The following is an 18,459-nucleotide window of genomic DNA, read 5'->3' as shown; positions in this document are numbered from 1 at the left end:
TTTGTATAATGACTCGGCGCTTTATATGCTACGCTCCGCGCAGCTGATCGCGAGTAGACGTACTTGACCGAGTGCAGCGAGACACTTGTAGAGCACTAATATAAAGACGCGGTTGAAGAACCAGCGTGCCATTACTTTCATTTCGAACCGCATCGAGCAATCTTACATAACAAGTGTATCTAAACGCGAATGCAAGCAACGTCTGTGGAACCAAGTGATAGAAAGTAGGAGTTCTTAGCCATTGCGAACGTTCCAGAGTAGGATGAGTTCATTTCAATGGAAAGTTGTTGCTATGATTAGCCAGCCGGCCTCTGTGCCTTCCATTTCCCATTCATCTCATTTATTTATAACGATCCTCGTTCCACGAACATTACGTTTATGGGACCAAGAGATAGAAAATGGACGTTCTTGGTCATTTGAATATTTGAGAGGAGGGTGAGCTCCGAAGTGTTCGGTAACTTGACTTATATATTCCAATTTGGCTAGCATAAACGCAAAGTCATGCCGCGACATCCCTCCAATTAGTATGGCAATATCAATTACCCCCTCGAGGACGTTCGATCTCAATAACGTCCGCGTCGTTTCGGTGAGCATTGACCACGCTGCTGTAAGATGGATTTCAGAAGGATGGAGGCGGGTTAAGGAGATCCGTAGGAGTGACTATACGGTTCTAGGTACCCTCAAGTATGGCCCCATAAGGGCACAGGATCCACGGTTTCCGTGGCAGGGGTTGGTCTCGTGCTTCCACGGAGTGGGGTTGACTGGCGGGAGAGCAACAGAGAGGGGGTTCCCCGGCTCTCCGCATCGGCTCGAAGCCAGCCAGCCGGCCTCGTCGAACCTGGAGGGAGTTGGAAACAGGACAGAGTTGCCAGACGAGTTTCTGCCGAGGCAGGACGAGCTCACTTTCATGGCTCTCTGACAGTTTGGCCGGTCGACGCGATTCCGTTCGTCGGGACAAGTCGCATCGACGAACCAGTGTGCAGTGCGAACAGTCGAATCGAACACGCGTTTGGTGACCAAACTATTTCGTTTTTTGGCAGCGTCAACTTTGCAGGAGCATCGGATCGAACATTTTTTTGAAGCTGTGAATGTACTTGAAATATTGTTCGGTGGTTACGAGAATTGTCGTCAGGCTAAAAATGTGCAGTGCCCTATTAGAAGAGAATTAGGAGAGACTGGGATTCGAAAAGAAGCGGGTACATAGATTGGTGAGCGTATCTGCGGGAGGCCTGTAGAAAGAAGTTGGTGCACCTGCCGCAGTGGTTCTCGTGGCGCCACTCACGTGTTGCATGCGTGCCGTGCTATCCATCATGGTCGCGGACTCGGAGCGGCTCTGATTGGTCGGCGCCGCGGTCACGTGGTATGGTAATTGGGCTTCGGTGGGCGGGAAGGAGTGAACGAGGTCGCGAAGCTTCGTGGAAGATCGCAAAAGTGGCGGAAGGAGAGGAGAGGATAAGCAGCTGTCCACCGGGAGTCTGCTACTCTCCGTGGTCTTGCTCTTTTCGCTCGTTTTCTCTCCCCCTGTCTTTCTCCCTTTTCCGCCTTCTGCGTACCCTCGACGTACCCTTTCCCCTCCGTACGAAAAACTCACCCTGTTCCGGCGAACAGAGAAGGATGTCGGCCACGGGCCACAGTGCAGTGCAGTGTATACGGCTCCGACAATGAATATCAACATGGAACTATGAGACTCTATGAACTAATTCTGGAACAGCGTTAGAGAGACGAACTGCTCTATAAAGGAACAGTGACTGTTGACAGTTTGGAGATCGTGTTACTTTAATTGATATCGTAACTGGGAACAGTGTTGAAAAGCAAAGGATCGTCGCGAAAATGAGTTCGTTCCTGATGAATCCATCCGCCGGCGGTGGATATCATCATCATCAACATCAACAAGCGGCGGGCAGTCACCATTTGGCCGCGACATCGGTGATGGTGGATCCTAAGTTTCCTCCTAGCGAAGAGTACAGCCAAAGCAATTACATACCGTCCACCGGGACGGATTTCTTCCCCGGCAGCGGAGGCGGTCATCACCTGAATCATCCTCAGTCTCATCAACTGCAGTATGGTTACCATCAGCATCATCACCAGGCTGCGTCTACCCCGTACGGTGCGTCGTCCGCGGTTCAGTTGAATGGCGGCTATGCCAGTTACGGTGGCTACTATGGACCTCATCATCCTCATCACCAAGTGCACGCCGTGCACCATGCCAGTTTGCATCCTCATCATCATGCGGTGGGTGCGTTGGCTATGCCCCCGGAGGCACAGCAACCGCCTCTCACGTGTCCATCCTCGATGCAGAATCAGCAACAACCGCAACAACAGCAGCAACCACCTGTGACCGCGTCCACTGTCCTCGGTTCGACTCCGCTGTCACCTGGCATTATGCAGAATCACGTGCAGCCGCCGGACAATCTTCAGCATCATCAGCAGCCGAGTCAGCAGCAGCCGCCGCATGATAGCAACGCGTGCAGTCCAACGAACACGGGCCAGATGCATCGCGACAACTCGCCGGATCTTCAACAGCAACCGACGACCACTCAGCAGTCGCAGCATATACAGAACACGCAACAGCAACAGCAACAGCAGCAGCAAAGTCAGCAGCAGTCGCAGCAACAGCATCACGTGGACGACGGATCCGATCAGGATGACATGGAGGACGATCAGATGATGGACGGATCCCCTGGTATGATGGAGGATGAGGAAGAGGACGAGGAAAATGGAGACCGTGTGATTTATCCGTGGATGAAGAAGATTCACGTTGCCGGTGTCGGTGAGTTCAAACTTTTAGCGTCCTTTTTCTGATCGAGTAGCTTGGTGGAAAAGAGGAACTTGGTAATTGGATGTCTTGGTCGTTGTTGAATTCTGACATTCATTTGATCTAGGATCCATTAAAATGATTGTACTACAATATTCAAGAATAATTAACTTGCTGAAGGTTATAATGTTAAGAGTCTCCATCCGACGGAACATAGTCGTTCAGTAATTATAGGTTCTGAAAGATCTTCTAATTAGATAAAACTCCATATGTGTATTGTCCTTAAGTTTTTCTGTAATCTTCTGTCCGCGATCAAATGTTCTATTTTGTGGATCATCAGATGCACTCGTGATCCCCAGCTCTAAACTCCCCACAGCAAATAGATTACCAAAATGGCGTTACACCACACCACAGGGTGTGTAACAATAGTTCAAACGCATTGTTGCAAGGTGTATCTGTGGAACGAATATATTGTGTCCGCAAGGCGACACGTTGCCGTGCATAGGAAGACTGATGAGCTGCAATTTATCGTTGCACCTTCCAATCACCTGCGTGAGATTTTAGAAGCTCTGCCCTTTACCACATCAATTCTGTTACGCCTAGTGTCGCCTATTATTCATCTTGTAACGAATGTCTGGTGTGGAAACAGGGAACTTCAAAGACAACACCGAAGGCGTACCGAACAGGGACAAATTGCCGGGAATTTATCTTCATATTAAGAGTGCGAATGATCTTCTAAACACACTTAGTGATCTTCTGAAGTACTATAGCTGTTCCCCTTAGGCTTCAAACGATGCGTTTTCATGAAAGCATCTAACCTCGTTCGAGCAATTGCTTGAGGATCTGTTTTACACAATTAGATTTTTCTCATCTTTACTACATTTGTCAATATTAATCAGAAGGTGGTTATTGTGATACATCAGTTTCTTAGATCTTTAAGTAATTAAGGTTAGGATCATATCCTAACACAACTTATGCCATTTATATGCGTACGGAACTTATTAATAAGGCGGTAGATATTTTATGTACACATCGTTCTTCTTACAATGTTTCAACCTTACATTGCAGTCTTCTCCAGTCTTTACTATTCACGATTATTATCACTATCACTAAAACGTTGAAGGATTACTCAGTTGATGTTCAAAGAGGCTTGATATCATAGATTTTTGCACTGATTTTATCTATAACTTTATTCGTGCCCAAGGTGCTTATTAAAATACAACGAGATACTACATAGGTGTCAGTGTTAACACTTACAGGCGCAGTAAATTCGAAATTTACATGTTACATATGAGTTTTCACGCCATCATAAAATACCTGAAATAATTATAGGGTAATTTACATCCATATCGATTTAATTATGTATAAAATTGCTAACAAGATCTATGCCTAGTCGATATAGATAACCAATAATTTTACGCGTCAATCGACGAGTAAGTAATTAAGCGTACACACAAGCCAAGGATAATATTGGTTGAAAACGCGGCAATAAGAATGGCGTGGGCTAAGCTACACAGCATTCCCTTCACAACGTCGGCAGGCGTTTCGCAGAAGGATTATGAATCTTCAAAGGAAATTTTTGCAACGTAATATCCTACAGAATTGGGCTGCCTTTGCAGCTTCAAATTTCTATTCGGTTTTGACTGGGGAAACTGCTGTTCATTCCAGCTTGCAACTATTTCTCTTTTCAGACCGGTCTACCGGGATACTATCGTCGCAAAGCCGAATATCATAATTCATATTTCCAGGTAACAAAAAAATATCGACGATCAATGAAGCGTGTCTCGTTGTTTGCAAAAAACAAGCTTCTAATATTGAATGGCAAGTCACAGAGGCAAACAATTCTAATCTAATGTTACAACCTTTTTTTCCTTCATTTTTTTTTAAATATCATTTTCCTAATGTTACATGAAAGATATTCGTTCGAAAATTAAAGTCTTTCAGTGTCCTCATTATAAATAATGTGTATCTTCTGGTTTCTTTTTTCTGGGAAGAAAGGTATTCATCAACTACTTTATAACTAGCATAATGTTCGTTCTGCTAAAATCTTCACTTTCTTTTAAACCTTTTTGTTGCCATGGGTGTCTTATGGGCGTGCAACCAATTTCAGTAACTATAGGGTTAAGAAGCTTTTAGGTTCTCCAGTGAAGTCATTTAAAAACTGTTATTATTTTTTCAAAAATCATTAATTTAGCTATTAATTTCTTGTCCACTGACATATCAGTGATGATCTTCTTTCATCTCTGTTACTTCTTATATTATACTATCTCTTTCGAGGTGTCTTGTATCTTCAATTTTCCCTAAAAATCATTGGTCTATCACCTAACTTGATGTCAGTTGAACGTTCAGTGCCTCTAAACTCTGGTATGCATGTCCGACGGCCTGTCGGAGACTGCAATCTCTCTCCCTCTGGATGTCGAAGCCTTGGTCACCGGACGTTGCTGCTAGGAGGGGCTTCCCGAGACCGTCGGTCAGCTTTGGAATGGAATGTGCCTGCACAGATTCTAAAGTGAGCTCGCTCCCAACGTTTCCACTATCGAGTCACTTGGACCACCAAGGAACGCTTCTAGAGTGCCACGCGAGGATTGACGTTGCTCGATACGATACTCCGATCGATGCACGAATCTCCTCTTCGTGTGTCACCTTCGTCGTAAGATGAAGTGGTAGTAGTGCGGAGCTGGATACGATGGCCACTCCGAGATACGAATCTCCTTAGACTTTTGAATAGTGAAACCACGACAGGAAGCTTCGAGGGATGAATGGAGAAATGCGAAATGCAAATGGCGAATGGGATAGTATCGAAAAAATATTTGATGGAATTTGTAAAAGTATCAGATCGGTGCAAAAATAATTACAGTTTTAAAAAATAGGTGCCTCGGTTTTTAAAACAATATCTAAAGGAATAGTCTAGTCAGAGTACTCTGTTGTTTGAAAATCAATTTCTTTTGTTCTCGATAGAATGTAGAATTTATATCTACTAAGTGAATAGAATGTAAGCTGTCTAGATTCAACATCCTCATTTTCTCAAGCATTCGATCAGTGAAAGATGCTTGCCCGTAATCCCGGTTCAAGTTCGACAACCGACGGCTACTCGAACAACAGATCAGCCTTGGAACATTGGCCTGACGATTGTGAAATGTAGAGCCGGTTGTTTATTGCGTTTCTTGAGGAGAGCGATGTTGGTTGTACGCGTCATACCACTTTATCTGTTACGATCACCGATCAGCCGTTCTGCAGTTGCTGCTCGTTGATGGAGACACATAGAACCGTCCGCGATTACTCCGAGAGCATTGACAATGGTGTAAGCCTTAAAATAATGACGCATGTCACGATGGTAAAACTTGTATTTCGTCGAGCATGGTCGTCGCTGCTTATAAACTCGATAGGCAGATAATATGATTATTAATTGTTGGATATTTATACTTTCGATTTGCTGCGTTCATTTAGACTGCCTGAAGCAACTGTTTCGCATCTGGTTGCTCGTAATTTTAAAATTAATGTAGCAAAGTCCAAATGTTCCAAGTAACATATTGCAAGCCCTGTCTAGACAAGTTCAAATTGAACTTTATCAATCGCTTGATGTTTTCTTTTGATCTTTTGCGTTAGATGAGAGCAAAAAGGGTACATTTTTTTATTTTAGCAAACATGTGCGTGAAAAAGTTTCTTAAGACACATCGTCGACAACGTTGACGAGATTCACAAGAAACCAGCTAACTGTATTCAAAAGCTCGTTCACGGGGTTTGTAAGACACCTAGATTTCTATATACAAGCATTGCCTATGGAAACATGAGCGAACAGAACGATTCGCGCATACTAAGCAGAAAATTATGCCATGTTATTGACGTGTACACGTCTAGGTAAATGCAGATACCTGCGCAGTCTTCTTCATAGAAACATGCAAGGTCAAAATAATTACACGGTATTCTGGTGTTACAGAAAAGATCTTTATTAAAAGCTAGAAGTATTCATACATTTCATAATACAGTATGAAGATGATTCTATTAATAGTGCAGTAAGATTTCATTATTCTGGTCTGATTAATCAAATGAAGGCTGGATAGTGAAACTTTCCATCGGAACCCAGAGTGAAGATGTCCTCAGAAATTTGTTAGGTTCACTCCCAAGACAATCTTTATATCATACACTTCTCAGTGTCAAATGAGCCGAGGTTATTCACATTCCTTTACGCAATGAAAATGTCATTGTGTCTCTAAACGCGACGATCCAGCGTAATTGAGTAAGCGCGCGGTGCGACGCCATGAAAGACGGCGCCACGGTCGCCAATGGCGTCCCCGGTTGCGATCGTTAACACGGTCAATCACGTTCTGCTGCACAGTAGAACCGACTCGATCCCGATCCACGTTTCATCCGTTCGACTAACGCACACCGATTTCTGTTTGGTTGTTGCAGCGAACGGCTCCTACCAGCCGGGGATGGAGCCGAAGCGACAGAGGACCGCATACACGAGGCATCAGATCCTCGAACTGGAGAAGGAGTTCCATTACAATAGGTACCTGACGAGACGGCGACGGATCGAGATCGCCCATACCCTGGTGTTGTCCGAGCGGCAGATAAAGATCTGGTTCCAGAACCGTCGGATGAAGTGGAAGAAGGACAACAAGCTGCCCAACACGAAGAACGTGCGTCGGAAGAACGCGAATGGACAGGCGGCACCCGCGGCGAAACCATCGAAGGCACAAGGGACCAGAAGCAAGCTGACCACCGGCAATAACAACAGCCAGAGGAAGAACAACAACAATTCGCCGTCGAGCGGCATCGAGAGCAGCCTCGATTCGAGCGTAGGTTTGGACATGGCCGACGTGCACGTGGTGAACTCGGCTCTTCCGCATACGAACGTGGTCCACCCGAGTTTCCAAGGTCACCCGCATCCCTTGGCCCATCTTCAGGCGCAGCTGAGTCATCACCATGTGAGCGGCATAATGGACGGTCCGACGGGAGGGCCGTTGGGACACATAGGCTCCGGAAGTATCAGTCCTCTCGCCCCTGCGACCAGTCCCACTGGACTGTCACAGGTCTCCGCACCCATTCCGCCACCACCGATAAAGTCTGATTACGGCCTGACGGCACTGTAACATCCGTCCTGGCAACCTCACTCTATCAGTCGACCGTGGAATTCACGAGCTGATCAAGGATACGTAACGGGGGGCTGCAGGGACGCGAGTTTCGCTTCCGCTGACCTGAACGTTGTTGCCTATTGACGAACAGAGTCGATGCTGTTTCGTGATATCGAATTTCGAGGCTATACGAAACGTATGGAAATAGAGACTTAAACGGGGAGGACTCTGGCACGATGCGTCAGCTTTAGATCCAATGGGATTGAACCATTACTTGATGAATGGTACGTCGGTCCAAAAGCGTGCTAGCCGGAAGTAGCAATTCTATCTTCTCCGTTACGTGCTACTGGATGGTTATGTTACTGGCGCTGAAACTTTACAACCGATTCATACTTCAAGGAACATCATCTCTGGAACTTGATTGTAATAGTCCTCACCGTAATGGTGACCTGAGTGAATAAAGGATAGGACGAGGATGAAGTTTCACGCCATCCTCTGATTCTTCTTTCAAGTACAGTCGAGTCATCGCGATGACCTGGTGAAACAAATGATGTCTGACAGTACTGGTTACCTGTTTCTCGTGTTGCTGATACTTTCTTGGTAGCATCCGAGTCGTTGAAGCAACGAGGACCTACTTGAGGTGAAGAGTGGAGGATGATTCTATAGCGTCATCAAGTGAGAATAAGCCTGTTTAGAGCTGGAAGACTTGGCCAGTAATTGCTGTAGATGGAAAAACATATGGAATAGTGTGGAAAGGAGTGAATTACTGCTCGTTACTATGTGAACAGCGCTGATAGTGAGAGAAGAACTGTTGTTCCATGAAACACTGCTGACTGGTACGTTGCAATCTAAAATTTCTTGCCTCAAACTTTTTCAAATCTTGCCTACCTATTTCCATAGTGTTCGCCAATCATAACCGATCATTATTTTAACGACGAAATAACTGAAATATTTTATTTACACGCGATCAGGCTTCAGAACAGTCGAAAGTAGAACAGTCCCTGAAATTTTAGTGTTCCAAGTGTAACCACGACCTTTCGTTCGTCGAAAGCTGTGATCCGATAAGTAATCAGCACCTGTAATCGAAACGTTTCCCAGTCCGAAACGGAGTCGTGAAACAAAGAAATATTTCACGACACGTTAAACTGTATATATAGCTGTATACGCGCGTATGTATATAGTCGTGTAAAGAAAGTCTTATTTGCTATGTGATTAAAGTGCGTCGTATTTCGTATGTTATCACGTAAGTGTGCGGTCTTAGAGTCGTTAAGTATTCGATAAAGACTATCGCGAACCAGTTCATCGGTAGGCGTTCCCGAAATTCTCGTAAGCAACAGCGAGTTATTCGATTCGTTGTTCCTTCGTAATAGAAAATATTCGTTGTAAAAGAAATGTACAGTGATGTTTGCGTTCCGTCGCGAACAATTTTGCGAGGAAACGCAGGGAAAAGGACAATGGGGGAAACCATAATGGCGAACGTTTTGCAGTAGCTTCGATAAATATTCAATCGTGTTTTCAAAGTAATAGAAAATTCGCAGAATTCGTTTAAAAATTCGGAATTTTCGATTTAGGATTGTAGATTCATTGTCTCAGACGAAGTGGAAGCTTCCTACTTTGGTCAGACATGGCGCAAGGAGGTCCTTTTAAGTTTCTCAAAAATTTTGCAAAAGTTTGATTTCGATTGAGAAAAAGGGGTGTAGAAATGCATCGCGTTCGCTGGTGTCACGTGTACGTTGTAAATAATACTGCGAGATGTTGTCTATTTTTCTCGAGAAAGTATAAACGAACGACCAATAACGAGTTAGATGTAAAGGGTAGTACGCCTGGATACCGGAAGTTGTACTATAAAGACGAGTAGCCAATCAAACGATTAAATGCACAGAGTCGCTGTGACGATATACCAAAACAATGTTTTATCAGATTAAATATAGGATTGTAGAGGTATGTAAGAAACCTTAAGCGAGACGTTCAATTACGAAATAGATGGAGACAAAAGTGGAGGTGAAAAATTGCGATCTAGTGTAATTAGTGGATTTAAGTAAGAAAGTGCACGAGTTACGAGAACATTCTATTAAGTGTGACATTATATTCCTTGATATTCTTTATCGATAATGTATATAACATGTACGATAAGAACGTATTTGGGCACACTACGATGCTTATGTTTATATTGATCGTAGAGATCGATCAAATACAATCGTGAAGTAAATAAATCAATAAATAAATGTTTCGTAATTTACAATAACGCCGTGTTTCCTGAACAAGCAATATCCCCTTTTCTTAAAAATATTCTCGATAATATTTGTAAAAATAGAATTCCTTCTCTTAATTAACCAATTTTCATTAGTTAAACAGCACGGATCATTTAACGTAATATAACTTTCCATCTCGTAATTTAACCAGTCATTTACAAACAAACAGTATGGCTTTTTCGAGTCGTATATTTTCTACTTATTTCTTATCCTCTTTGTTATCGCGGTAGAAATGAAAAATGAATATTTCACTTATTATGGATTCATTATCTAGCGCATTTTTATCGGTTTTTTCGCGCGATACATCATTCGCGCAGGAAACAAACGATAACCAGCGGAGTCGAGGTAAACTTGTTAGTTGACGGCGTTGACAGTATCTCATCCATATTACCTCTGTAAAGTTGTGTGCATATATTTACCGGTTATGCAGTCCGCATAATAAATCATTTCCCTTCGAAACGGAATACACCTATTGCTGGAAAATGTACGAAAGGAATAAAGTAAGATAACGTTGCCTATGAATCATACCGATAAACATAGCAGACACGGAACATTTGTCGTCATATTAGTTCCTAATAACTTAATGCAGTTAAAAATGAAAAAGGAAAAAAAATAAATTTTCCATCTAAATTTATGAAGTAATTACAAAATGGAAGTTATACTCGAAATATATTTTAATTCTTGCAAGTGCGAGTTAGTGGTCATTGATAACCATCATGGCAATCAGTATGTTAATTTTCAAAGTACAATTATCCCAAAAACTTTGAACCCAATTAGGGAATACATCGAAACTACCCCACCTGGTATCAACTGAACTTGATCCCCGAACGACCTCATGGATATCGATTCGTCATCGACTCCTCCCCTCATCCACGGTGTGTAACAATATCATAGTTGCCATATAGTTTACAAGCATAGAGCGAATGCAGTATTGCAGTATTAATGCGAGAAGGGTTGCCCGGCAGCTGGCATTCATTCGCCGCCTACGCGGCCCTCACAGATCCCCCTATATTATTCGTGTGTACGCGCCCATGCGTGTAGTGTTGCCGTACTGGCGCATGCGCGAGCACGTGCGTGATTGCCGCAGCCTAGCCTGGGGATATGCCGCAGCAGCCTCGAAAAGAAGGGTGGCACCCGGAAAGCGAATGAGGGGCCGTCTGCACGACACTGCCTCCGCCCATGCAACCAGCAGTCCGGCCAACAGCCCGAGATAATCTGCTACCAGCTAGGATCGAAAGTCAGACATGCCTGGTTCCTCTTGTGCTTTCGGTTCGTATTTTCTGAAACGAACGTTGTTATCCACGCGGTACGCGATATTTTAACGTATTGAGTAGAGAAGGAATTATGTGGCAGAAAATTATCGAGCAGCTACTGTACTAGTCTTTTAAATTAGAATTGATATACTAAAGTGCAATGAGGGTTCTCTTTGACTAAGGATGAAGGTTAGGGTTGCTTCAATTTTTGGAAAATTTAAGGGAAGAATCTTCTACCTAAAATAGTAGTCTGAAGTTTAGAAAATGAAGCGCCGTATAAAATCGATGAAGTTCATCTTATTCTACTTACGTCTGATCAGACAATCACCCCAAGGCGCTGTTTCACAGATAATTATATTTTCATAAATTCAAGAGATTCTATTAGTTCGAAATTATGATTTTATTAGGAAAAATGTGGTATAGTAGGATTTTATTGCGAAATGACACAATTAACATCGAGGTCCTCGACGGACAAGAAGGAAGGAACAGCACAAGAGCAGCTAATTGCAAGATCTATACACTGTTCCGCTATCCATGGACGGCACCAACCGGCCTACGTTGTCTTCCGGTGCTGAATACCCTTACAAGCCACTCTCGGATATAGATTGTGTTAGACATGAATTAAGGTAAATAGGCTGGGCGGCTGGCCACCCCGAAGCAAAACAATCTTAATAGAACTAAATATGAAACGGCTTATCGCGTTATTGCTGAACCTTACGTCGCCTTCAAGTGGTGAAATAATTTTCTTTAACGAAAATAATGCCGCAACATTTTTCAACGATACCAGTTCGCGATAAGGATAATCGATTGACACTCGAACGATGCAAGTACATCCGTTCGCGAACCTGAAACTGCAATCGCCTTAAGTAGTGCAACGCTGACAGTTTCCCTCGGAATCATTTATCAGTAAGATCGCGGTTCGTTGTGCAACGCGAAGTGTGTGGTCAGAAAGCTGTTAAATCTTGGGCAAAGAAGCAAACGGGGAGGGAAGGAAGAGGCGCGAATTTCAACGTTGTTTGTCGCCGAAGTTTGCTATACGAGCAATTCACTGACCACCCACTGTACACCGTCCAGTGTACAGCTTGTAGATTGGGCGCGATTGCCAAGCGGATGCGAGCGAAATGACCGGGCCCGCGTACCGATCATTTGTCTTGGTGCAACGAATGTGGAACGTGGTGTGTAGGTGGAACGCCGTCGCACGAAAATAGGGTCACGAATCCTCAGGTAGATCTGATAAACGTATTCCGGAAAGTATTTTGCGTTCGAGAAATATTTCTGTCTAGTTAAGATGGTCACTTTGGATAACATTTTCATTTTCAAAACATGATGCTATTAAGGAAATTGGAGTAGGTTAATTTTAGTACGTAATGAGTGATTTTAAAGGACAAATTACAACGTTCCCCGAAATTCAGCGTGAAATTTCGATTCTTTTATAGTGTAAAAAAGCAGCTGCCTCCAGGAAACACCTGTCCAACATCCGTGAACCGATCGCGACTCGGCCGGAATTGGAGAATAGCAAAAATGACGTGAAGAAGCGTGGATATTCGTGCGATCCCCCCATTATGTGTAATTGGAAGGGATTAACGAGTCACGACTCCATTTATCAGGCCCCGTAATTACAAAGCATCTCGTTCCCTCTCGCGCCATCCCTCTTCACCCTGCCTGTGCTCGCTCATCGCGTCACTTTACGCTCGCTACGCTCCGACTGACTGACATCCCCCAGAGGCAGTTTCGCGTCTCAAATACACATTAGGCTGTAACTAAAGATAACAGGAGCCCCGTGTCGTCGACGGGGGAGCCGGTGAAATTAGATTCAAGCCCGCAGACATCGCGGACACCTCGTCAGCGTGTTCGATCCGTTCGCGATGCTAATAGCCCGGCAAACACGAGTTCTGCTCGATGTCACGAAGGAAAAATGAGAAAAATGATGGTGTTAGAGATGGTTTCAAACAGGAATATAATGATTGTCTTATTAGGAGTAAGTTTTGGTAATTAGAAAATCAACTATGAAACTGAATTTGAAAATCCAAAGATAAGTTAAAACAGATTTCATAACGAACGTTGTGGAAAGTTAATGATGAAGAGTCAGTTGGGAACGAAAGAAGGAGAGGCATACGACGCAGGTCTGTACGATCAGAAAAATCACCATGTCCTCGATCATTCGTGTCAGATTCGTAATGCAAATAAGTAACATAACGAGCATCGTAATGATATCCGAGGGACTATTTGTTCGAAGTGTTTCTGATCGACGAAGAGGTAGCCTCGGTCCGTGGATCGCGCTGGGACGGACGCGCAAGTAGTCAATAGGAGGAAAGTTGCAAGTGGACGTATTGGGATTGGCAGGGTAGATAAGGGAGTAGCAGTAGCACCGACAGCAGTAGCGGAACTTCTCTCTTTTTTACGCGTCCAGCTACTTCTCGAGATAGATGTGTCACCAAAACCGGCGGGGCAGATAAAAATACACGTCCCCCTCGCTCCGATGGTTTTAATTAATTCCGAGGATCGACGCGACCGCCCGTGTTAACTTTCCGGCTCGCTCGCTCGCTGCATCAACAGCGCGTGTCCCCGATCGCTACTGTGCAACCACATCGAACCCGTTTAAAACTACCTCCTTAAGAAAGGGTCTTCCTGAAAGCCTTTGTTTTAACAGCGACGCTTCGCGATAAGATTTCTACAATTTCCAGGTGGTAAGTCGTCATCCTTGCCACCTCCTTAGCATTCCGTAAAGATGATCAAAATGAATAGCAATACCAGACCTTCCTCCTTCCCAAGTTCCTCCCTTCTCAAATGGGTAGGTCTCGTCAAATTTAAGAAAGTACCTTCCTCTCTAATTATCAACATGCGGAGCCAAGCTGGAACCACTTATAGAGAGGTATAAACCCATATTCAGCGGTAAGCTGGCGAAGAAGTCAGAGGGGCACCATCAGCCACCGCGAACCGCGCTATTACGAGAACTCGTCGACGGTACCTGTCGCTAGACGCTGCCCCTGCGTGGATCAGCGGACCAAGAGCGGGCTAAGAAAAAGAATTGGTGCGAGAGTAATAGCGCCACATAGTCGGTGGCTGAGGAACAGAGAAAGATGAGCAGCCTGGGCGGCGCAAAGGCTTCCACTCGCAAGCCGCACGTTCATTAATCTTGATCGGATCAGTCGAGATAGCGGCGAGCTGTTTCGGAAACCCTCCCCCACCAGCCGTTCTCATCAAGTCCCCTAGTACCATCGCCTCGACCTCCTCCCCCTCCCCCTCCTTCTCTACTTCGCCTTCTCTTCCTACGTCGAGTCTCGAAGCTCCTTTTTCTTCTGCCTTTCCGAACTCTTTCCTGGACCCTCCTCTATACGTTGAACCGAAGCTGGGGCGCAAGAAAACCCCCAGGACGGATCGGCACCACGGTGCCGACGACGGGCAGCCGTTTTAATTCCGGCTGGATCGACTGCCAATCCCCTTCCTCTACCTCATTCCACCCCCTTTCCTCTCCATTCTTCGTCTAGAGCCTTTATAATTCATTAAATTCCTTTTTCTCCTACTGCACGACCCTTTCGACGCGAATATACCCACTTTCATAGAGTTACGTCTGTGGTCCAGGGGTTTCCTTCACACTCAACGTTTTGGAACTTTATATCTCTGTTTCTGATCCTTTCACTAAGAACAAAGTAAATTTGTTACATCCGTTTTAATGACACAGTGTAGGTAGAACATTTTGCAACTTACGTTAAAACGATTTAATTAAAAACCAACGTAAGACACTAAGCTGAACAGGATGTATGAAAAATGAGGGAAGAATAAAGCAAAGTGGATGGATGGATCATAACGAATGAATATCGAAAACACGACGTTCTTGTATTAAAGAAAGATTGTTTCCTATCGAGCAACAAAGGAAAACCAATTTATCGTGAAAAATCGAAAAGCACCCCTTTTCGTCGCAGCGGTGCCCTGGCAGAATAAAAGAGAAAAAAAGAAACAACCACACAATGGCGGGCAGCCTGGTCAGTGGGCAGCTCCTTTAATTTCACCAGGATCGCCTGTCAATCCTCCTTCATACCTGCTCCTTATAATTCATTAAAATTCTTTTTGCTTGCCTGAAAACGTGACGGATCTTGTTTTCAATTTAGTAGAGCCCCGACTGCGACTACCCATAATGCCCCGCATGAGTTACTCGCGGAATAGCAATGAGTCTTCTACTTGGCAGTGAGTAGGGATCAGGATTCCTTGCGTAGAAACTCGTTTTCGGCACGCAGGGTCAATTTTATCCATGGGGAGCTTAGAAATTCTATTTTCTAAGAAAGTCTTTAATTTTATATGATCTAAATAAGAAAATTCTGAGTTTAACCGAAGTTACGTGTCAAAAAATTAATTTTTGATATGTTTAATAATTCATAAGGGTTTATCGCCTTGGAATGACTGAAAGGTAGAGGATCACCCTTGCTAACAGATGGAAATTTGGAATTTAAAATTGAAATTACAAATGTTAAACTGGACACCCTTCGGTGAACCTTGCGCCGAAGTCAGGAAGCCAATTAATCGACACCATGTCTGCTCTCGTTTATTATTTTCATTTTACACCAGCCAGTGTTTACGACCGACACAACGTGACTTTCATGTTTCACGCCACGCCACGAGGAGCCACTACGCTTTTATCTTGCATCGGTGAGGAAATGTTGATTTTTCGGGGATCATGGTGTGAAAATAAAACCAACCAGAACGAAACGCGATTGAATTTATCGTTTCAAGCTGTTACGCGGTGTCCAATGGAAGATAAACGGTTTTGTATGCCGTTTGATGACACGTCTTATCAACGGCCTTCGGGAAGACGACGAGAAGTGACCAACGGTGTAACACCCTTAGTCCACAACGAGTATCCCCCTTCAACGGTCACCGAATTGGGTATCAACACCCTCCGCGCGTAATTAATCCTGTAATTCTGTTGGACCGTTTCCCGAATGAACAGAGGGAATCAATACTAATCTTCTCGCCTAAGAACTGTTTCGTTTTTGTGCGAATGCTGAAAACATTAATTTCCCTCCTTTCTTTAGTACCTATTATTGCATTGTACGGTGTAATGAATTAAGCAACATCGCTTTAATCGAACTTCATCCACAACACTTGGCTCGATTATAGATCACTAACGAGCCATGACGATTTTTAAACGATCGAATTAAAGCCACCCTTTGATCGCACTCGACAAAAACATAATCCATCGGCAATAACAGAAAAATCGAACGAACAGACAGGATGGATCATAGCCGAGGAACTTGTGACGCGCATAGAATCGCCATTTCAAGCCTCTCTTCACAGCTGCTCTCTTTTTTTCCATCCTGCCATCCTCTCGTCTCATTGTGACAGCCCTTCTCGTGCACAAAGCGTTCGCGTCGTGGACACGAGCTACGATTCTCCACAGTTTTGAAGCGAGCGTTAAAAAATGTCTCAATCGTGTTACGAAATTTTCACACGTTCTCATTCAATAGCAAAATGATACCCGACAATTTCCTCGAACCATATCATAAATATTCCATCAAATAATGGTACAAGGTAATAATTAAATCTTCAATGTTCCATAGCATCAAACGTGTTAACTTTATTTTTTCAAAGAAGAAACTATTCTTTTACATTGTATAGCCATGAAAAAAAAACAAAAAAACGAAGCGGTCTCCGGAAAACAGCAGGGTGTTAATAATGGCTCTAGAATATGGTCCTGGAATTCGTTCCTGGCCATGGACCAATGTCAAAGGACCTTTCTCCATCCAATCCTAGCCAGGGAGTGCGGCAGGATGTTGCTGTAGGCTGGACCAAATAGTTCAGGGCGGACCCTTCTTTTAATTGTATCGAAGGGTCGGTCCTCGAGCCCGGTCAAAAGGGCTCGTGAGAAACGTGATCCTCGCATGGGAAATCCAATTCGTTCGTCCAGACTTTCTGTAGAAATGGTACCATTAATTCGGCCCGCAGCACACTTGGGAAGAAATGGACAAGTCGCTGAAACAGTCAGTTCCTTTAAGACATTCGACGCTCCGACAAAGGTATCATTAAAACTAGAAATTTGATATTTTATAATTATTGTAAATTATGATAAATAAAGTTGTCGAGTTCAATTAGAATCGATTCAGTTGTCACAGGCAAAAACAGTAATTAGCCAACGCGAAATTGTCAATTTCATCTCGTTACGTAAATAATGAGCCAACCTGTAAACAAGCCCTGATAGATGCTTAAAACAAACCCTTAATTGAATTCACACTTAGTCATTCCGGCTCGCTCAGAAACTGTCGAGTCATCCGGCACTGATTTTTTTCCCCGCTTCCAGTGCCCTCTTGTTTCGACCAATTTACTCGGCCATCGTTATTCCTGTCAATAAACTTCGCTCCAAAAGTGTCTGCAGATTCAAAAAGACTGAACATGCTTTTGTTTTCGAAGGATCATAATTTTGGGGTCCCAGACACCCCAGGTCTACGTGCACAGAGCACATTTGGTATGACAATCGTTCCTGCTTCATCAGTCCTTTCTGCCAGTCTTCTACCACACATCGCACTGACAACTGACAAGACATCATTTTCATTCCCTTTGATTCTGTTCTTTTAGAAATAAGTCAAAATCAGCACAAGACCTGTAAATTATTAAAATCATTGTTTGACAAACTTGTATTCATTTTATACGCTTTACTAAATAAATCATTTGAAAAAAGCAACTTACCCGATCTAATGAACTTCGTTTCTCAGTTATATATTTGTATACCATTCAATAACTGTTTGATTATTAATAAATTGAAACCATAATATGCATGAAAATCAAACTTTATTTATAATTAAAATACAGTAATTACTTCTCAATATCGTATAAAAGACAATTGATTAACAAAAATATGCAGTCCTTTTGCGCATAAAACTTATAAAAATATTAAACTATAATACATGGCATTTAAATAAATAATAACAATAATAATTAAACATGCATCCCTTCCATTCATTGTATCCCTTACATACTTTGTGTCCATTGCACCCCTTGCACTCCCTGTATCCCTGGCATCCTTTGCATTCCTCGCATCCTTTGCATCCGTTGCATCCATCTAAATTAATTTTTGCATGAAAAAAGCGCCCTCTAGCGGGTGAAATGTGTACTTGAGAACGAATAAATTTTGC

General features: G+C 43.5%; 1 protein-coding gene across 1 annotated transcript; it reads left to right on the top strand.

Annotated features, from left to right (window-relative positions):
• Window positions 1-846: 846 nt before the first annotated feature.
• Dfd (homeotic protein deformed) lies at window positions 847-10,039 on the top strand. The gene is made up of 2 exons (XM_034327127.2): window positions 847-2,770; window positions 7,166-10,039. The coding sequence occupies exons 1-2, from the start codon at window positions 1,831-1,833 to the stop codon at window positions 7,846-7,848; spliced, it is 1,623 nt and encodes a 540-aa protein (XP_034183018.1). The 5' UTR covers window positions 847-1,830; the 3' UTR covers window positions 7,849-10,039.
• The last annotated feature ends 8,420 nt before the right edge of the window (window positions 10,040-18,459 follow it).

Source organism: Osmia lignaria, chromosome 14 (genome assembly GCF_051020975.1).
Source record: "Osmia lignaria lignaria isolate PbOS001 chromosome 14, iyOsmLign1, whole genome shotgun sequence".
In the NCBI taxonomy this organism is placed as follows: domain Eukaryota; kingdom Metazoa; phylum Arthropoda; class Insecta; order Hymenoptera; family Megachilidae; genus Osmia; species Osmia lignaria.
This window is presented reverse-complemented; position numbering and strand designations above follow the sequence as displayed.